The sequence below is a fragment of the Lipotes vexillifer genome, unplaced genomic scaffold, assembly GCF_000442215.2.
Source record: "Lipotes vexillifer unplaced genomic scaffold, Lipotes_vexillifer_v1.1 scaffold141, whole genome shotgun sequence".
Classification (NCBI taxonomy): domain Eukaryota; kingdom Metazoa; phylum Chordata; class Mammalia; order Artiodactyla; family Lipotidae; genus Lipotes; species Lipotes vexillifer.
The window spans coordinates 1011171-1032794 of record NW_006792108.1 but is presented as its reverse complement, the minus strand read 5'-3'; the positions used below and the strand labels follow the sequence as shown (position 1 = coordinate 1032794).

Genomic DNA, 21624 nt, shown 5'->3' with positions numbered 1-21624 from the left:
AGTGGACAGAAAAAATGTTCAAATGTGATCAGCAGTTTGTGTCCTCTTCTGGTTGGCAGAATGGCCCCCCAAAGATTTCTGCACCCTAATCCTGGAACCTGTAAATATGTTGTGTGACATGGCAAAGGGACTTTGCAGGTGTAAGGTGATGGGCCTTAAATTAAGGAGAGCATCCTGGATTACTCAGGGGGACCCATTTAATCACTAAGCCATTTAATAGCAGAGAACTTTCTCTGGCTGGAGACAGGAGAGATGAGGCAAAAGGGAGGTCGGAGAGATTCAAAGCATGAGAAGGATTCAACCGGCCACAGCTGACTTTGAAGATGAAGGGGGCCAGGAGCCAGGGAGTGTAGGCAGCCTCTAGAAGCTGAGAAAGACTTTTGGTTAACAGCCAGTCAGGAACCGGAGACCCCAGTGCTACGACTGCATGGCACTGAACTGTGCCAGCCACCTGGCTGAGCCTGGAAGCCAATTCTTGCCCAGCACCTGCAAAGAAGAGCCCGGCTGGCTGACACCATGATTTCAGCCTGTGAGACCCCAAGCAGAGAAACCAGGTGAAACCTCCCCCAGCCCAGACTTGTGACTTGAAGAATTGAGATAATAAATTTGTGTTGTTCTATGCCGCTAAGTGTGGGAATGTATTGTAACAGCAATGGGAGACTAACACACCTCTCCAGTCTTGGGCCCATCCTCCCCTTGAGACCCAACCTTGGCTAGCCAGGCCCCCATGGGCTGAGACTGATGTTCTACACGTTGCCCCTACCTCCCAGGTAGGTGGCTCGGGGAACAAGGGGTCTGTCCCTCTGTGGCGGGATGACGAATGGTCACTCTTCCACAAACCCACTCCTGTCCCCAAACTGTGCCACTCAGACATTGGTGAGGATCCCCTTTCACCTTGCAAAGGAAAGACACATAGTGCAAAAGCCACCAGGTTGGAAAGCATGAGACTTAAGCTGGATGCCTGGGACAAGCCTTTTATCCCTTTCATCCTCACGGGGCCTTAGTATCCTCATCTCTAAGATGAAAAATCAGATGCTTTCTCAATACATGGTGGTGACTTGAGCAATAATATCTTGGCTATACCCTTTTAAACAAACTTGAGTTAATCAAGAGTTTTCCTTTAGGGATGTCTCTGGCGGTCCAGTGGTTAAAACTCTGCGCTTCCACTGCAGGGGGTGTGGGTTCGATCCCTGGCTGAGGAACGAAGATCCTGCATGCTGGGGTCACAAAAAGAGCTTTCCTTTTCAAGAGGCACAGTGGATAACCTTTCATATAGAATGACGACTCTGGAGTCAGCTGGAAGTGGATTCACATCCTCATTGCCCAGAACGAAAACGGTGAGTGCCATGCTGGGGAAGGGACTAAACTCCTCTGAGCTAATATACCCATTACCTAAGGAAGTGGTAAGGATAATGCATAAGTGTTTGCACAATGCCTTGGATGGATGAAATGCTCAATTAAGTAGTGGTTTCTAGGATGAAGAAAATGATGATGACAATGAACTTTTATTAACCGAGTTCTCAACAGACGTTCAAGAGCTATGATTCTCCCTTGTATATTGAGGTCTGTGCTTCCATGTCTCACAAACATCCCTAAACAGGCAATCCTGAAATTTACTTAGGCCTGTAAAAGTCAAGAAACCAACTAACCAGGAAGCACCCCATCTGTCTCTTCAACATAGGAGTAGGGCTGATACTTAGTAAAATCTCCTCTGATGGGGAAAAGAGAAAACATCAGCTTAATGATGGAGCACTGACTTTGGTTGGATACTGTCACTTTGTTCCATTTCTGCCATTTACTGAGCAAAAGCTGTCTCACAGACTGCACAGACACCTCAGTAAAGATGGATCATCCACTTGGGCATTTGTGGCCTTGACCTGCCAAGTTAATATCTAGACTAAAAGGTGAATTACTTTCTTAAGAAAGTTGTTCTGATGGTAAGTTCAGGGTCCTTGACCAAATGCCGGTTCATGACAGGTGAGGTTCTGCATAGCTGGAAAGAGCTGCCAGCACAGCACAAGCACAGACAAATGGGCACAGACCTGCCACTTCTTTCAGGCTGTGCCTTTCCAGGGTGTGCCTTGGAAATATGCCTTGGGAAGGTCCTTGTTAAAAACTACTTGACCTCAGTTGTAAAGGTCAAGTTATCTCAGTTGTAAAGGGGAGACAATCTTACCCACCTTCAGGAGTGGTGATGATCACAGAAAAGGCCACATGCAAAGGACTTCACCCCTAACAGGCTAACCTGTCTGCAGGCTTTTATAAATCACCGGCTGTGCACAGAGTCCCCACCTGGATGCTGAGGGTATACCCTGAAGAAGCAGAAAACAAGGGCCTTTCCCTGGAGCCACTAACGACCCAGGAGGGAGTTTGTACCAATCACAACTTAATTAGCCTGAATTAAATGAAACAGGCTATTTCACAGACACCTGCTTTTCCCCAGGCCAGAATATTATAATAATAGCATTAGGTTTCGAACAGTTAGACTACATTTTCAGAGATAATATGCCCAGAGAGCACCTACAGATGAGTGTTTTGGTTTTTTTTTTTAATTTAATGGAGGCACCATACACAGGCTTACATTGCAGGAAATGAAGCCCTCCTGGATGGATAACAGACAACAGGAGGCTTGTATTTCTTTTTCCTCTTCTCAGAGCCAAGTACCCTGTATTTGCAGCCTCTCCTTGGATAGTTAGGGATCTTGGGAAGCTACTGCCATTCTTTTAGGTCACAAGGCTGCTAACTGGGGCACAGCTTAGAAGAGTCCAAAGGGTTTGGAACATTTACGTATGTTAATTTGTTTAAGACGAGGACGGAAACATCCAAGCCATTTTGTCATGTTGCCTGTATACTCATCTGATGAGATTATGATGGCACTGAGTGTATAATGCAGTAGGGACCAGCATTCATTCTGCCAAGCATCGCAAAGGAGAACATCAGGCAGGATGTATATGGGGGCGTGGAGGAAAAAAGAATGAGTAGTAATGAGACAGCAGCTACAAGCCACCCACAGTCAACAGATTTATTACTTTGTAAGCATATCTTCTGCAGATTATATTTGTACGATTTGGTGAAGGCAAAAAAAAAATAATAATAAGGCAGAAGAACGATGATAAATTTCCTTTCCTGACTGGATAGGTAATTTGTAATACCTGTAAGTCTGCCCAAAGGTAAGTGTTAATAGACCAAGTATGTGAATGAAAAGAGCATTTACTCCAGAAATACATATCTGAATTACATGAGTGTGCTTTATGACGTCAGGTGACCTTTCATAAATAAAGATCTTTGTGAGATGACGCTCTATTTTTCTGCCTGCTCAGAAACTTCACAATTTCTAATTCATTTCTCTTATCCTGAAGGGAGGTAGGTTTGTTTCAAGGGTGCTTTCACAGATTAATGAAGTGAAATATCGTTTGTAAGAATGAAACTAAAAGCTAAATTAAATATCCATACACAGAGCATGACATGAGAACTTTAGAATACTGGAAGTCAATATTTTACTACTGATGTACACAACTAGGATAGCAAGTTATAGATGTGCCCTTCAATTTGTAATGTCATCCCTGGCTACAAAGAGACACACACTCTTCATCACCTAAATCAGGCTGTTCTGAGGTGAAGTGAAGAGTTAAAAGTAGATACAAAATTTTCTGACAAACTGCATTTAAAACTTTGCACCAGACACTGGGCTTCAATAAGTTATACCACCAAACTGATGTCCCAGATTTAATCCTGTGTGGTAAGCAGTAAAGCTTAAGAGCTCATTCGGAATCAGTGTGGCATAAAACCATAGTTCAGACATTTTTCCCCTTTGTTTTGACCCAGAGTCTTCCGGTGCCTCCTAAGGCCTAGATTTTTCTACAGTTGTAATGTGTGCACTTAAGTAGTATCAACATTTTTTTTTTTTAACATCTTTATTGGAGTATAATTGCTTTACCATGGTGTGTTAGTTTCTGCTTTATAACAAAGTGAATCAGCTATACAGATACATATATCCCCATATCCCCTCCCTCTTGCGTCTCCCTCCCACCCTCCCTATCCCACCCCTCTAGGTGGTCACAAAGCACCGAGCTGATCTCCCTGTGCTATGCGGCTGCTTCCCACTAGCTAGCTATTTTACATTTGGTAGTGTATATAAGTCCATGCCACTCTCTCACTTCGTCCCAGCTTACCCTTCCCCCGACCCGTGTCCTCAAGTCCATTCTCTACTAAGGAAATAGCATCAACTTTTTCAGGCCAAAAATTAGTGTTCAGTAAGCTGTTCTTCCAGTTCCAGAAACAAAGATTTCCCCAGCTCTTATTCACTCCCAGCCTCCCTTCTATACACGTGGAGTACATATGATGAGTCACATGGTCACAGCCTCCTCTGCTTTCCTCCTCTTGCTCCTGTTCTAAGGTAGTAGTGACCCCTCACTGCCTCTGATTCATCAGGACCCTGTCCATTCTCCACCAGCTGTAATTTGGTTTCTATTACCCTCTACTCCGTAGTCATCATTCTCAAGATGTACTAGTTCCAGACCAGCGACATCAACATCACTTGGGATCTTGATACAAGTGCAAATTCTTGAGCCTCACCTGTGGGGATGGGCCCAGCAACATGAGTATTAAAAAGCCCTGCAGGTGACCCTGACGCACGCTAAAGCTTGAGAACCACCACTCCATGGAGACTGCCAGCACGGTGGTTACCATGGTGACCAAAAATCAATTCTCATCTCTCATCCTCCATCAGTAGCTGAAGAACACCCCTTCCTATGGGAACTCATACGTGGTGCCTTTGACACTGCACTCCCTTAGTTCTCTTCCTACTTCTTAAATTGTTCCTCTTCATCCTCCCCCACCTCTTCTGTCTCCTTAAAGCAGACCTTCTGAGCAATTGCTACTGGCCCTCTTCTCTTCACTCCCTGCATCATTTCCTGGGAAATTCCATCTACTCCCCTGGCTAAGGTCATGACCTCTATGGCTCTGGGTTCTCTAGCTTTACCTCTAGCTTCAACTGCTGTGCCATCAGTTTCAAAAAAGACCTACTGTGAGTCAATGTGGAATTATTAAAACAAAATTCACCACCTTCCTTACCACACCTGTGTCTCTCTGAATTTCTACTCTTCTTTTGCCTCCCGATCCCTTAATATGAAAACCCCTTTCTGTCCGCCACCATCTCTTGTTCTCCAAATACCTGCTAAGTCCTTTTGCCTATAATTTCACAATCTTTCTCATATATTTTGCTGTTTACTTTGCAGACTATCTTTTGGCTCTTCAGGGGGAACTACAGTCTGAGTGTTTTAGAGTGAAAGCTAAAGAGAGAGAGATTATGACTTATTTTAAGGAAGCACTTTCTAAGTCAGGTGTTCACAGATGGGTTCAGGAATACGCTGTCTCCAGAGATGTTCAAACACAGGCTGCCTGATGATATAGCAGAGGTTCAAGTAGCCGATGAGTGGTTAGACTTGATGACATTTGATATCCCTCCAACCCCGAGATTATATGGGTCTTTTTATCACCATTTTCTTTCAAGCCCTCACCTCTTCAGTCCCCAGTCTATGTCTGACACTTCAGGCAGTCCTGGTTTTTCTATACTTTTCTTTGTGGTCTCCTTTTCCCCCAAGCAAATTCTCACACCTGTGTATGGAGATTCATTCATTCATTTGCCCCACCTACTACATGCTAGGTGCTGGAAACAAAGAATTGGATGAGCCATCCTTGCCTTCATATAGCTTCCAGGTGGAGAGTTGGACATCTACATCGCAGATTACAGCACAGGCCCAGTAATCTGTGTTTTAATAAGCCCTCCAGGTGATTCTGATGCCGGCTAAAGTTTGAGAACTACTGAAATAGGCTAAAGTGTGCACCAAGTTTTTGTAGAAGGTCATTATGTGAAAAGGGATTCGTCTCATTGTGGTGAATCCAAATGCCATGGCAACTGCCTGATGAAAGAAGGATTGCTAATAGGGATGCTGCTCAGGGAAATTTTTGGAAACCACGTCTTAGTTTCTTTAAAAGCCCATTCTCATGTCATACTTTGTTGAGTGCACGTGTATTTGAGTAACTCACTAAAATATATCAACTACTCTCTTCTACTTATCCTTCTGCATAGCACATAAACAGCGTGAATAGGAATCTTAAATCTCACAGAACTGAACTCTAAGATTTTCAGACAAATGCAATGGTATCCAAGTTTAACTATCAGCTCAGCTCAGGGTGAATGGTTACATAAGACCAATTCAAAGCTTGAAATTAGAATGCCAGTGATCACCACAGAGTCAAATTAAAGGACATCACTGACGCCTCCCCTTCATCCCTGGCTTCTCAAAAAACAAGGAGAAACAAGCTTAGGAAGGATTCATAGCACAGTAAAGGCCATCTTCATCCAGCAGTATTTTTTGGGAGGAGGGGTAAAAAGAGGGTAGGAGGGCTTCTGAATAAGGTCATACATCTGCCTACTTTATTAACAAACTACTACTAACATAGGCGGACCCCACCCAGAGGGCCAAGAAGCCATCTGCTTTTTGAGAGGGTGATTGTCTGCACTTAGATCGCAAGTTACTTATAGCAGAGGGAGGAGTCTGTGTGGGGAAAAAAAGTAACATTCAGACCAAAGATGCTTTCTAAACAGCGGGCCTTTCTGGTAATTCATCTAATAGAATGGGGAGAAAAAAACCCCAAACCCAGCCTCAACAGACCTGCAGATAAATTCTGTCCTCCCAAGTGTGAAATCACAGGGAAGACTCTAAGAGAACATTTCCATCTTTGCTTTTTTTTTTTTCCCCCTAGGCTATTTCCCTAACCTAAAATAGCGATTTTTGGCAGGGCAGCCAGCTTTCCCATGTGACAAAGGCCCATCTTCCCCAGCTTGTATTCCTTGTCACTGTTGGAGCACACAGGCCGGCAGCTAAAACAAACGCCATCATGACAGAACATGCTACTAACCTGCTCATGAACTTGTACCGGCGGGGCAGGTAATAGATTTTTCTCCTGGAAGAACAGCAAAAATGAAGCCAGTCGAGAAGAAAACCCATCGTCAGTTACAGTTTGAACTAGCAAGGAAGGAAAGGAGATTGAAGATAGAAGCCTGTAAGAGGTGAAGAAGAAAAAACTAAAAAGAGATTAACAGTGAGAAACGTAGTGGGAATGGAGGGCACGCATTTTTTGAGTCATGAAATCATATGAAATCGTTTCCATTGATATCGCCCCCTCTCCGTGTTACCATCATTGTTTATGGCTGCTCTTCACCTACAGAACCTGTGCAGAGCAATAATTTGGAGCAATTGGTATTTATAGGAATTCGGCTGAGGTCAGCTCTTTTTTCAGGATGCCGAGATGGACTGCCAGCCTGCTGGCAACATACATAATTTAGTGGGCACAGGATTACATTAACTAATATTTATATAGCACTTTAAGTTTAGAGAATGCTTCTCTCATCTGATATAGGCAAGGGTGATATAAAAATACATATTTATATTTTACAATAAGTATGGGAAAGACACTAACAAATAAGCATCAACATCCTGCTGCGAATAACCACACTAGAACATACTGCCTAACCACTGGCCCTCATATAGGTGAATTCAAGAGATAAACCAAGGAATCCTGGGAAAATATCTTTTTAAAAATCAGACTTGTTAAGGATCTGTTGTACTTCTATATACCTGCATTTCAAAAAAGCATTACAAATGTAAATTCTGGGTGTAGTGTGAATGGAGAGCACATGTATTAGATGCTTTATTAAAATGCAGTCTCCCTTTCTATAGTTTGGGCTTCAACCAATGGGGTGGTAATGAAATGAATACGGTTTGTATGGATTCTGAACTGTTACTGAGATATCTCACTTAGAGAGAATGGGAAGTTTATACACCAAAATTTATTTTGCGTATCTGTGAAAACAGAAAAACATATCCCATGTTGTTAACAGGCGAACTATAGAGACAAGAGAAAGATCAGTGGCTGCCAGGGGTTTGGGTTGGGGGGAGAAGGGGTGAATAGACAGAGCAAAGGGGAATTTTAAGGGCAGTGAAACTATTCTGCATGATACTATAATAGGGGGTACCTGACACTATGCATTTGTCAAAACTCATAGAACTGTACAAGGCAAGAAGTGAACCCTAAAGTGAACTATGGACTTTAGATAGTAATAATGTACCAATATTGGTCCATCAATTGTAACAAATATACCACACTAATGCAAGATATTAATAATAAGGAAACTATAAGTAGGGTGAGAGGAGGTATACGCGAACACTCTGTACTACCTATTTAATTGTCTGTAAACCTAAAACTGTTTTAAAAACAGTCTATTTAAAAAACCCATATCCATGGACATACAGGTATTTAGCAGAAGCAGGCTTTATTGACAACTTCCCATAAGAAACCTATTACTCAACTTCCTTTTAAACATTGGAGAAATAAAAATCCTAGGAGACTAAACCTGGGATTCAGCAGTGCAGTCTACAGAAAATAATAAATAAAGATTCTTGGAGGCATTTAAATAGTCAGCTAAATTGACATGTGAACATTTTGTTGAACTGACATGGCAGGACAATTCCTGCTTTGGAAATACATATGTCTCCATAGACAAATAGACAAATAAGCTAGAGTTATTTGTCTAAAACATCGGACAAAATGAAAGCATAAATTTTAAATGCACCAAGTTGCAGCAAGTGAAGCTATGCTTAGGTAAAATCACATCAATATTAATAAGGCCAATTAGTGGCCACACATTAACCGTATTTCCTCCTAAAATATTGCCCTGTAGGAATTCCTACATTTAAGATTATTATTCATAGCTATTATGGTTTTCATTTTATTGCCTGGATCACAGTCTCTGAATACTGCATAAGGAAAGTATTAATGCTGCTTGCAGGCAGCATTTTTCTGCTGTGTAATGAGCACACAGAGGTATTATCTATGATACAGCCAGGCCCTTCAGAGATGAAATGCTTCCAGGTACTAAGGGAATTTGCCTTGTACCACATTGCTCATGTTTCTACAATCTGCTCAGGTTCGGTGCTTGAGAAGTGTGTTCTGGCAAAAGGTTTTATGAGATTGCTACTGGGGAGGGGGGTATCAGTTTCACTAGGTTTTACTACTGTGAAACCACTACTACTATGAAAAGGTAGACTTTTTAGCTCTGTTGGCTATAAGACGTTGGTCTGATATATGACTCTATCTAAGTATAGATTTATTTTTGGTCCTTACGTGTGATATAGTATTAATTCACGTTGATAAATAACTGAAAAGTTTAGAACTATGTTTGTCTCAATTCTTTCGGGAATTTTGCCTTAAGGAAAATAGATGCTAGAAATCCAGCCTCTATTTTAAATTGGTATTAGGACATAAAGACCAATAAACAAAGAAAATAAGGTGCACCAAGGAGATATATTACAGGCCTATGAATGGAAATTGCCCTTCTCTAAATGTGTTCCTAGCTCCTCTCTGTTTCTAAGAATGTAGAGGGTTCTTTGTGTCGATAACTTTCCACAGCTCATTAAGAGGTATATTTTAGAATTGGCACTTCGTCTAATATCTGCCCACTGACTTGGTCTTTATGCATAAATTGTGAACTAAAAGTATTTAATTCTTTAGTCCCTTCGGAACTGTCCTTGGTACTACACCCCTCCACCCCCTTTAATAGGTTCCCGTATTTCCACATATCTTGGCATTTATAATTTGAGATTTAATAGCTTATTTCATTTCCATCTAGCCAATGATCACTTTTTCTTAATCTATAGGGAAAATAAGAATATTCACTGTAAGATGGAGGAAAATTAATCCTTTTAAATAACTGAGAAATCCATGCAAAGTGTTTTCTATTGCCCTAGGAATAAATATCAATGCTTGTGTTTGTGCAGTATTTATGACCTGATTTTTTTAAAATTTAAAAATAGGTTATTTAAAAAAATAAGATAAAAAAAATAAATAAGATCACATTTTCCTGAAATTTCTTGAGCTTGTTTCAATGGAAGTAGATTTTAATTTTTTTCTGGAAGGGACCAGTCAGTAAGGACCTGAACCACTGATCCTGGGGTCTAGCCATTCAAAGCAGCAGTACACAGGGTTTCTTAAAATGGCACTTTGGAGATGAAAATGCCACTTGGAAAATATTTCTTTCTCACAGGCAGGTGAACTATCTGCCCTTCTAAGGACTGAATTAGCCAGACATTTTCACAAAAAGCCATCAAGTCATTATTAGCCAGGAAGTACTTATTGCATTTCCTAAACATTTAAAGGATTTTCTTAGAGTGTTCCAGTCCGCATTTCAGTTTTATTTGTTTTGAGAGAGGAGTACATTAGTAGCAGAGAGAACGGGGAGGCGGGGATACTTTTACACCTACCTGAAAGGCATTCTTACATTCATTTGTTCTGCATATCTTCCGAGCACTTCCCATGGGGCATGCAACTTCACAAAGATAATGTCACTATTTATTAGAGAGGACTGAAACAGAAAAAAGAAACTAAATTGAAAAGTATATCCAAGTCTCCTATGGTTTCAATTGAGTTGGAACTTAGAACACATGAATTTGTACAGAGTTTAAGATGGGGGGCATTCTTCAGCGACAAGCTGGCTCCTTATGTGTGCATATATCCACTCAACCAATACACCACTGTGTGACAGGCACTAGAGAACCAGTTTAGGAACAAAAGAGATATGCATGGCATTTACATTCTGCAAAAACACACACAAAAGAAGACGGGCAAAAACAAGTTAGAGAGTGGGACAGATTCAGAGCTACGAGTATTCTGAAGACAACAAAGTCTTAGGAGGAAGAGTTGGGGTGGGGTACCCATTTCTTTGGGCAAAGGGTCAAGGAAAGTCCTCTCTGAGGAGGGGACATGTGAGCTGAGATATAGAGAAGGAGCCAGTTGGATAAAGAGCATGGGATGAATGTTCTGGGTGCCACGGCCCTAGGTTGGGAAATAGCTTGGTATGTCCTATGGTCAAGGGACAGGAAGGCGAGTAGAGGGGCTGGGCTGGATTAATCATGGAGACTGGAGCGAGCAGAGGGTGGAAAGGTGGGCAGGAACATGCAGTGCTTCACAGGCCACAACAAGACGGTTAAGCTTTATTCTAGGGCCACGGGGAAGTCATTTTGATTTAGGCGTTCAAAGATCACCGTGGCTACTGCGTGGAGGATAAACAACAAGGGAGAGTTACAGCGAAAGCAGAGAGAAAGAGAGAGGCTCTCAATCATCCAGGCAAAAGCAATAGTTGGTGGTGGTGGAGATAAAGGGACCTAAGAGATGTGAGTCTTAAATCTGGGTCAGTATCAGCAAGGGTTTTTCAAAGGACTGTGTTCTTCGGCCCCAGACCTTTGCCTCCTCTGGGGCTTCTTATCAACACAGAACTTAGACAAGCAAGTAAAACTAGAGCTTCATACTCTGTTAACCCCCCAACACATTTTTGGTCTATGCCTCTGGCCAAGGGGACATCTCCAATTAGGAGATTTCCTTCAGAAGTCATTTCCCAGGGGGAGGGCTGAGTTGTGGAAGGAAGTAGAAGAAAGATGAGAAACAGTAAAGCCAGAGCAGTTTAAAATTAGCAAAACGGCCAATTATTTGTCAATATCCTTCTCACACACAGTCGTTCTGAACTGCATACTATTTAAATTTTTACAGTTTAAGAGTATCAATTTAAAATTTCGTAGTTTAAGATATGTTAGGCCTTTGTGGCTGAACTCTCCCTATAACAGTATTTATAAACAAGCCAACATTTTTACACAGCTGACAGAAAAAGCTCAACTTTATGCTTTAGCTGGGGTGCATTTGCACTACAGGGAATTGTTTTTATATTGCAGTTGAAATGCAATTGTAATTCATCTCTTGTATTTTCATTCAGGGTCTTCTGGCTAGGCTTATAAATAGTGTGCTTAATTCATAAGAACTCCTCAAGATGTTAAGAAAATCAAGCTGGTGTCAACTACAATGTTCTCAGGGACTTTGGTGACGCTGAATTTCCCATGGGGAGGAGGGCCAAGGCTCAAATCCACACTGGTGGTGGTGGGGTACCCTTTGATATTGGTTAGAAAAATCAAACTTTCTGGCAGTTCTGGCTGAAATAAGGTTTTATCTTTCAGCTTAGGATAAGCAGACCCCTGTCTCTAAGCCCCTTGAGAACAAGGAAAGTTTCTGTTATTCATGGGTGAATCCTCTGGGCCTAGCACAGTGCCTACTATAGACGGTACACTCAACCAATATTTGTCTAGTGAAATGTGAATAGTCCTGGCCCAAGTGAAAGCTGGGAGTCCTATGAAGCCAGAAGTGATGAAGATTAAGTGACTCTTGGAGCCCACATAGCCGGTTACTGCAAATAAGGTGCCCCCGCAGGGAACAAACACACCAGCAACCACTGAAGAAGCAATGACTAGGGCTGTGTCTCTTTGCACAAACTGGGTTTCTGTTTAGTAACCTATTACCTCCCTGCACTGGGTGCTTACAGCCAGGTAGCCAGGGGTAGTGTGAATGAGCCCATGGGTGGCAATGTCTATACAGGAATATATAGAAACATAGCACACACTCCACTGTGTCCCATTCATGTCTGTGGATGCGCTGATGCCTTGATCTGAGATGTTCTCAAAGCTTATCAGTTGAGCATTCTTGTGCTTTGGAAAAGACTGCCACTTGTTTTTCCATATATAATATAGTTTTCTAAGTTAAAAAGCAGAAGAAAGATTATTCTTCCTTAAAATGGGCCTTTTTGGGGCTTCCCTGGTGGCGCAGTGGTTGAGAGTCCGCCTGCCGATGCAGGGGACACGGGTTCATGCCCTGGTCCGGGAAGATCCCACGTGCCGCGGAGCGGCTGGGCCCGTGAGCCATGGCCGCTGAGCCTGCGCGTCCGGAGCCTGTGCTCGGCAACGGGAGAGACCACAACAGTGAGAGGCCCGCGCACCGCAAAAAAAAAAAAAAAAAAAAAAAAAAAAAAAAGGGCCTTTTTGTTTATACTAAAGATACACTTCAGAGTCTGGGAAGGTTTTGTAGCTTCCTCACTTGGGAGGTTTCATGGTAATGCCGGGAATGGTTTAAATTCACCTAGCTTTCCGACAAGGTTCTCACTTCCTGCTATTTCTTCTCTCACATTCCCATGAGAGAACGAGTAAAATTGTGCAAAATAAAGAAGATGGGAATGTGACTGATTTACAGAATCAATCAAACCTTGATTTAGATAGAGGATAATCTTAAAATATACTCTCTTCATGGAATTACTGTGATTGCTAGTTTTACAGAAAATATACAATCTATTGCAAGGATAATCATTTTGTAGATCTCCCGTGAATGTATGAAAATATTAAGGAGAATACAGTACTATATTCCATTTAGGGCACGTTTTACGTGCCATACTTCTGTGTGTTGGAAAAGCCAAGTTCATTATCCGAACACATACTGAGTCAACTAAACTTCTAATGTGGGATCTCAACCATTTTCTGCGTAAAAGAGCAACTGCTTTGATTAAATCAGCAGGATAAAAATAACTCCATTTTCTTATTATTTCAATTATAACAATAATTATAAAACCATCACTCTTTTTTAGTGCTTTATAATTTTAGAAGCACCTTTACACATTACCTCATCTTATTCTCAAACTTGTAAGAGAGGCCTTACTTCAATTTCTTAAAGAAGGAAGAGACTAAGTCAAGTAAATCACCCACAGCCAAACTGAAAGTTTATCCCAGGCAAAGCTGAGTCCACAGCCACATCCCCTGACTCCCTTGTCAATTTTATCTGAGAAACTCTGAGGTTTAAATAAATCCATGGCTTTTATGTGCATTGAAGACACAATCTCTGAATTCTTTATCAGTTTATACAAACTAATCTGAAAAGAATTTCATATTTCAGAAAACAAAGCAACAAAAACAAAGAGGGAAAATTAAGCTATATTTAAGATTATCTTGATAATCTTGAGAAAAATGTTAATTGAATTCCCATTAATGATGATGAGTGTCTATTCGCGTGCGCGTGTGTGTGTGTGTGTGCGCATGCTTGCACACCTGTGTCTGTGTGTATGGGACTTATTACTTATACTCTGTTTTTAAGGAGAAGCTGAACTTCAGCCCAGACAAATAAATGTGAAACGGATGATTGCTAATTATATGGCTCATATATCACTCTTTTCTCTAGTGCTGAATGATTATGCTACTGTGCTTAAATAGGTTTTTCCTTGTTATTAAGTATTCCTTTCCACATAAATCCAAGTGTGCAAGTGCCAAAATGAAGAGAAATAAAAATGAATTTTTTGAAACATAAAGTTGTTTCATTAATATACTGCAATAAAAATCCCTTAGGTTAGAACACTGGGGAGAAGAAAAATGACCATTTAGAGGAGTCTGGAAAATCTCCTTAGAAGAATGATTGGAGAAATTAAGAAGGAGCATGGAAAACACCTGGAGTAGAAATAGGTAAGAGTCACAGAAAACATTCCTTCTCTCTTGTTCATTCAACAAGAACATATTGAACACCTTCTATGCACTAGATGCTGGGAATGCAAAGATATATAAATCATGGTCCTTGACCTGAAGGTTAGATAAGGCAACAGTACGAAAAAGAATAAATAGCACGCCATTATCTAACGCAAGCAACCCACCTCTCAGAGACGTGTAGATGCACACATCTCTCCATCTCACGACCCCCAAAACCATGGCTGGAAAAGGGTCTGGGAGCAGGGGCATGGAGGTACATCATGAACTCAGTTTAGGAAATGCTAAGTAAGTTTGTGATGGTCACGAGAAGATGTCCTGTGTGTAGATGAATGAGTCTGGAGCTCAGGGGAGCAGCCTGGGCCAGAGATACAAAGTAAGTGTGGCCAGGACATAGACAATATTTAAATCCATGGGATTGGATGAGGTCAATCTGGGAGAGAGTACAGGTACAGAGCCACGTGGCTAGCTGGACCAGACGTTAGTTAGGAATGCAGACTCTGAGGTTTGACTGCCCATATTCATATTCACACGTCTACCTCTTACCAGCTCTGCAATCCTGGACAAGCTATTTAACCTCTCTGTGCCTCAGTCCGTTCAACTGTAAAATGGGAAATGATAGCAATAGCTATCTATTGAGTTGTTTTAAATGGCATAATACAGGTGGGGTACTCACAGTACATCCAAAACATGTGAGTCATCATCATCTCTAAGAAGGGCCACACCACATTGGCAGTGGCGGGAAGGACACAGCTAGTTACCTAGTTACGACCTGTGAATGCGACAGATAAGGAGCTAATACCTGAAAAGGATTTTCCAGTCTTTGACCACAAGGCTAAACCAGAGGAAACCCTGAGAGTCAAGCCCCCAATTCCTATCTCCTGTCCTTCCACAGTCCCCAACATGTTCCTCCAAGGACATTCATTCATTCGACAGACATTCATTAAGTGACGACTATATACCAGGTACTCTGCGAGGTGCTTGGATATATTACAGCAGCCCACATTTACAGTCTGAAGCGGGAGGCAGACATTGAACAACAAATAAACATATGATTTAAAATTATGCAAGGTCGTAAAAAGGACAAGAATTACAGTGCTGTGGGCCAGTAGAAGCAGGTTACTTGCTTTAGATCAGCTGTTTGATCCCTGCCGCCATAACATCTAACCTCAGATCCAAAAGATGAGAAGATGTCAACTATGGGAGAAGCCAAGTGAAAAGCATTCCAAACAGAAGGAACAGCAAGTACGAAGACCCAGAGGTGGGAGATGACACCAGGAACTGAAAAGGCTCAGGTGACTGGATACTGTAAAGTGTGAGGCAGGGAGAATACCTGATAATAGGGCTGAAGACGAGAGCTGCGGACACACACTGCCAGGCCAGGTTCAGTGCTGTAAGGAATTTGGATTTTATTCCTAAGGTCAGTGGGAAGTTATCAATGGATTAAAGACAGAGGGGTGACGGCATCACTTGTTTCAGAAAGTACACTCTGCATGTCATGTGGAGAATGTCCCAGAGGGAGCACAGGGCTGAAAAATTCACTAGAAGAGTTATTCCTGGAGGCCAGGTGAGACAAGATGGTGGCTGGAACCAGAAGGTAAATGCGGCAAGGAAGGGAGAAATGGACAGACTTGAGATCTACCTGAAGGTAGATTTGAAAGGACTTGGGACTGATCAAATGAGGAGAGTGAGAAAAGAATCCGGCGTCTTAGAATCATGTGCAGGTTCTTTTGTCTGGGAAACTGGGATGGTTAATACCACGCACTGATGTAGACGAGAGTCAGGGAGAAGACGGCTGTTTACTTTGGGATGTGCATGTCTGACGTACCTGGGCGATAGGTACAGAGAAGTTTGAAGTAGGCAAATGGATATGGGAGTCCGGCTCTCGGAGGGTGGGATTTATTGAGAATTGTAGGCATACAGCTGGTATTTAAAAGCATAGAACTTGATGAGGTCACCTAAGGAAAGAGTACAGGGAAGGACTGAGCCCCAGGGCACACTAACATTTAGAGGTTTGGAAGAGGAGAAAGCAACCATCAAAGCGGACTGAGAAGGAGCCATCAGAGAGGGAGGGAAACGAGAGGGACAAAGACAAAGCAGAATCCAGGAGGAATGGGTTTCTAGAAGGATGAAGTGATGAGCTGTGTCAGATAAGCGAGGGGCAGCTCAGGTAACCCTTCCCGCAGCTACGCCTGGGCTGCTGGCTAGAAGTGGCCTCATTCAGCAGTGCCCTTTGTCCCAGCCGTCCTGCTGTGGCCGCCTCCCCTTTGCCTGCTGACACTGCCCTTGGCCTCCGTCCTGCTGCTGATGTAGAGCTGAGGTGGAACTCCACTTCTAACAGTGTCCAGCTTGTCCCCTGAAGGGAAACTTGGAACTTCCACGTTCTGGCTGGCTTTCCTGAGTCAGAGCTGAGTTCGAGGAGGTCACACAGGTACCAAGCTGTGTCTCTCTCCCAAGCACACCTCCCTGCCACCCACAAACCAGGGAACGAAGCCCATGTGCGACTCCCCTGGCCCATGCTGGGGAAAGCTGTCGCCGCTTCAGAGCATCTTGTCAAGAAGTCAGAAGCAGCTCCAGTCTCCGCTCTGTGCCCAAGGTTCCCAGGCTGTAGTTCTTGCACACCTGCCAGGGATTCCGAGGCAATGAACACTCCTGGCAACCTCCAAGGATTCCCCAGGTAGACATGCAGATGGGACCTCCCTCCCCCTGCAGGCCCTCATTAGACACACACCTCTGATTTCAAAGAAAAACTCATTGCAATTTTGGGTTCTGTTTGACGTCTGTGATGTTTGCCTGAATGAGATCACGATATTGTACAGAGTCACAAGTGGATAATGTGTGTGCATGCAACAAGGAAATGTACTAGAAATCACTTTTGCCATAGAAACCTTATTCTGGGAAATTTTTACCAATCCATTTTCATTTCAGGTCCACTTTCACTGATTGGGTTATACTGAAACAGGATGGTGGCACTTTTTAAAAGGTAGCAGGAAAAAGGAAAGCAATTTTAAAAGATTTGGTTAATCATTTCTTTATCAAACATTTATTGCAAGTGCATTAACCACTTGCCTTGTGCTGGGAAAGGGTCATTTATGTTATAATAAGGCAACTGGCTTTGGGCTATACAAAAATGAGAAAATTCCTGCCCCTGAGACGTTAATACCCTAGCCATGGAGATAAAAAAAGTATATGTGGAATTTAAGTAGAATTACAAAACAAGAGCTGCATAAGGATATGCAACCTTTCTTTAGACACTGAAGGAAAACAGAGTAGAGAAAGCACACAGTGTAGTGGTTAAAAGTCCAAGCTTTGGAGTTAGGGTTCAAGTGCCAGATCTGCTATCAGTAGCTGGTGACCTTGCACAAGTTATTTAATCTCTGTAACCCTCAGTTCTCTCATCTGTGAAATGGGAACAACAGCAGCACTTCAGATTTCTTCAGAGGACTACAAGCTTTAATGTAGGCAAAGTACTTAGCCATTTCCTTGTACACTAAAAATACTCTTTAAACAGTGAGAAGGAAGGCTTGTAATTAATTGTGGCAGGTAAAAATATTTTTTAAAGTTAAAGCTTTAATTGAGGAACAAGATTTCTTTCTTCCCACCTGGTTTCCAAATATTGGCCATGAAAGTATATCCATGGAACATTAGGAACACAAAGGTGCTTGCTTGGAGGGACCAGGAGAGGCAGCTGCATCTGCAAACTCAACTATGTTCCTCTCCACAGATATCACAGAGTGAATGCCTGGCTTGAAGGAAGCTGCCTGTCTCTCACTTGCAAGCTCATTTCATTCATCTAAGACACAAAGTGCCTCCTGGGGTTACATTTGTGCCAAACAGAGACAGGGAACAGGTGAGCAGGAAACGGGGAACGAAACAGGGGTCTGTTTGGAAATAGGCCCCATGGGTCTACAGCAGCCCAGAGTATCCTATGTCAATCGGACGCACTGCAAGAGGCTGTTGAACTTAAAAAAGCCACTCAGCTCAAAAGATGATCTCCAATCCTTTTTTAACCTTGAAGAAAACCGTTTTAAAAGAGCTGGAACTTCATTAGAGCACAGAAGACTACAGGAGACCTAGGCTTAGATATTTTCTAGAAGTCTCCTTGATGTGACTTGTTAGGTGATCACTGGCCAACAGCCAACCATGTGCTGCTCTGTGGTGGAAAGAACACCTGGGCCAGGTCCTGTCACAGCTCTGCCTTGCGAGTTTGGGTAAGTCACCTCACTTCTCTCACTGGCCACACAGAGACAACATGACTCACAGGGCTGCAAACGTCTAGGGCTATTTTGAGGCGCAGATTAAAATGGCCTGTGAAAACATGTTGAAAACTGCCCAATCCTGGCTCTGTCTCTGGCTGCACCTTAGATTTGGAGCCTGGCCTCTTCCCTGCCCTCGATTTCCTCACCTGCAAAGGAGGGGCTAGAATCATTCGGTTTGTTCCAAGCTTGTTCAGAAGAAGGGCACCTGGAAATCCTGGTGGTCTCTGCAGCTGACCACGCATCTCATCACGTGAATTGTAATTTAGCATTCACTCACTCGTCCATTCAAGTCGTCCACAAACCTTCACTGGGGTCTTCTATGTGCCAGGGACTGCCCTAGGTGCCGGTAGTACAGCTGTGAACGAAACAGGCCGAATCCCTGCCCTCATGGAGCTCAGGCTCTATTGGGGACACAACCCTCAATAAACAGACACACAATATTTCTGACGGTGTGCTTCGAAGAAGAATAAAGAAGGGGAGGAAAACAGAAAATACCCGTGAGAAGGAGATGCTATTTTAGACAGAGTGCTGTAGACAGGCCTTTTGATAAGGTGACATTTGAACAGAAACCTTAAGTAGGAAAGAAGGCCGTTCCATTATCCAGGGAGAGCGCATTCCGGGCTGGGACAAGAGTTAATGGCTGAAAACCTGAGGCATAAGGACGCTCCACGTTTCAATCTATTGGGCACAAAGGGTCGAATCAGGATAGCCACTTGCATCTGTTCTGTACCCCCTCAGGCAACTACCTGGATTTCACTCTCTCATAACTGTGTTGCCAGGAGAACAAAGCAAACCCCTGACACTCTGGGGACAAGCGAGGAGAGATGAATTTCCAATTGGGAACTCAGATAAGCCTCTTGGAGAAAAAAAATAGGAACAGTAGAGGTGGGAGCAGTTACATAGTGCTACCACATGCTACGTAGTGTTTTAGGGCTTTTACACATGTTAAATAACCTAATCTTCACACCAACCGTAGGCAGCCAGCATCATTATCCTGTTTTACTGCAGATGAGGAACTAAAGCACACAGATCTTGGCTAAGATCACACAGTGAGTAACGAGGGAGCCCGGATTCTCACCGAGGCAGCTGGGCTTCAGAACCGCTGCTTCACAAGAGGGAACTGGGGCTCATGAATACATTTTCTTTGTGGATTCAATTCCATTGTCATTTTATTTTATTTTTTGAAAACTACTTAGTTACGTATTGAAATCCAAGGCACAGTGCATCCAGTTCCCTCTAAACATCCTAAAATGAACGTAAGGCCAGCGGTAAAAACAAACTCGAAGGCTGGTTCTGCCACTGCCACTCGCTGTGTGTTTCTGGCACGACACCAGCTCATGAGCCTGTTTCCTCCTCTGTAAAATGAGGACAATACCAAGCATGGCTGCTCTGAAGCTGATGCGGTTGTCAGCTTACAACCACTGCAGGTGGTTCAGTAGCTAAGACTCCTTCTTCCTCCCACAGAATGCTCGGTGAACATTCTGCTAATTTATAGCTAATGGCGGAATGTTTTTTGGTGGATCTGGAATCCAGTCTCTGAAATGGATGGAGAAATGTACATTTCTGGAGGGTTCAAAGTAATCGCGAAGCAATTTTCAACGCCTCTCAGTGGGGCTGCCTTCTACTCAGCTGTGTGTCACCAGGCAAATGACTTGCACTTTCCTGAGTTTCAGTTTTCTCTGAAAAATGAGGGCATAAATCCCTAAAAAGACTTTTTTGTTTCTTTTCATTTTAATTCTCGATTCCCTGAGGACTCATCAGAATTTTGGAGCGTAGTTCCAAAAAACTCTTCAGCTGATTCTGACGCACCTCTCTCTCCACAGCTCATGTACATGCGCGCGCGCGCGCGCGCGCACGCACACACACACACACACACACACACACACACACACACTGCCCTGGTAGAGAAAAGCCTCTGAGCTACTGTATGTTCCTAAATGGTCACAATGCTCACCCCCTGAAGATGACATTAGCATCAGTGACAGGAAATAGGTGTGTGAAATGGCCACTCACTCCTTGTCGGCAGGTCTTTAAATGGGGCTCCCCGGGGACTCCATTAAGGCTCTAGTCTCATTCCACCTGTTATCCCGGATGACTTCATCCCTTCCCAATGGCTTTAGATGTCACCTATCACCTGATTCTTCCAGATCCCTATCTTCGGCTCAGACCCCTCTTCCGAGTTCCAGATCAGCAACGCCAACGGCCAACATGGTATCTACCCCTGGCTGTTGCACGGGCACATCAGACTCAATGTGTCTAAAAGAGACCCACTTCTCTGGAAAAAAATGCTCTTCTCCTCAGTGTCCCCAGATTCAGGAAGTGGCACAATCATCTTCCCAGTCCCTCAATTCCAAGAGTCGCCTTTGACTTCTTTTTCCTTGGCCCACATTCAGTCAATCACTGTGTTTGACTGACTCTACCTCCTACATCTCTCTCCAATCCGTGCACTTCTCTCCATCTCTACCACACCATCCCCCTGTAAGTCTCCATCACCGAGCTCCTTGAAGACTCCTCAAAGCTGGGCTCCCTCTAGTTCCATTCTTGCCTTGTGTATTGTCGCTGACATCAGAGATGTCTTTAAAAATGCATTGTGATCCATGGTTTCTCATGGCCCTCTGGAAAATCACTAAGGTGGCCAGTGCATGATCCGGCTACTCCTTTATCTTGTATCATTTTTCCTTTCTCTGGGTTCCAGTCACATGGCCCACATCTCTTCTTCTTTCCACATCACCAAACTCCTGACAGTCTTGGGGTTTTCTCATATTCTATTTTCTCTGCCTGATAAATTTCTGCTTCTTTAGATCTCAAGTTACGTGGCAAGTCAAATTCTAAGACAGCCCCCAAGATTCCCACCCCACTGGATTACACATCCTGAATAACCAGATAATCACCACTCCTCGAGTGTGGTGGGACCTGTGAATATGAGGGATGGCATTACTGGGGTTGGGATACTAATCTTTTGACTT

The 21624-nt window shown here is 43.1% G+C and overlaps 1 protein-coding gene across 4 annotated transcripts in view; it reads right to left on the bottom strand.

Annotated features, from left to right (window-relative positions):
- The window catches only part of ANO4 (anoctamin 4), a 448962-nt gene that overhangs the window by 154707 nt on the left and 272631 nt on the right, over nt 1–21624 (bottom strand). For all 4 annotated transcript variants that reach the window (XM_007465342.1, XM_007465339.1, XM_007465341.1 and 1 more), the window contains 2 exons: nt 10326–10426; nt 6925–6969 (listed from right to left, as the gene is read on the bottom strand). In XM_007465342.1, coding sequence (XP_007465404.1) covers nt 6925–6969; nt 10326–10426 — 146 coding nt within the window. The remainder of the gene's footprint in view (nt 1–6924; nt 6970–10325; nt 10427–21624) is intronic.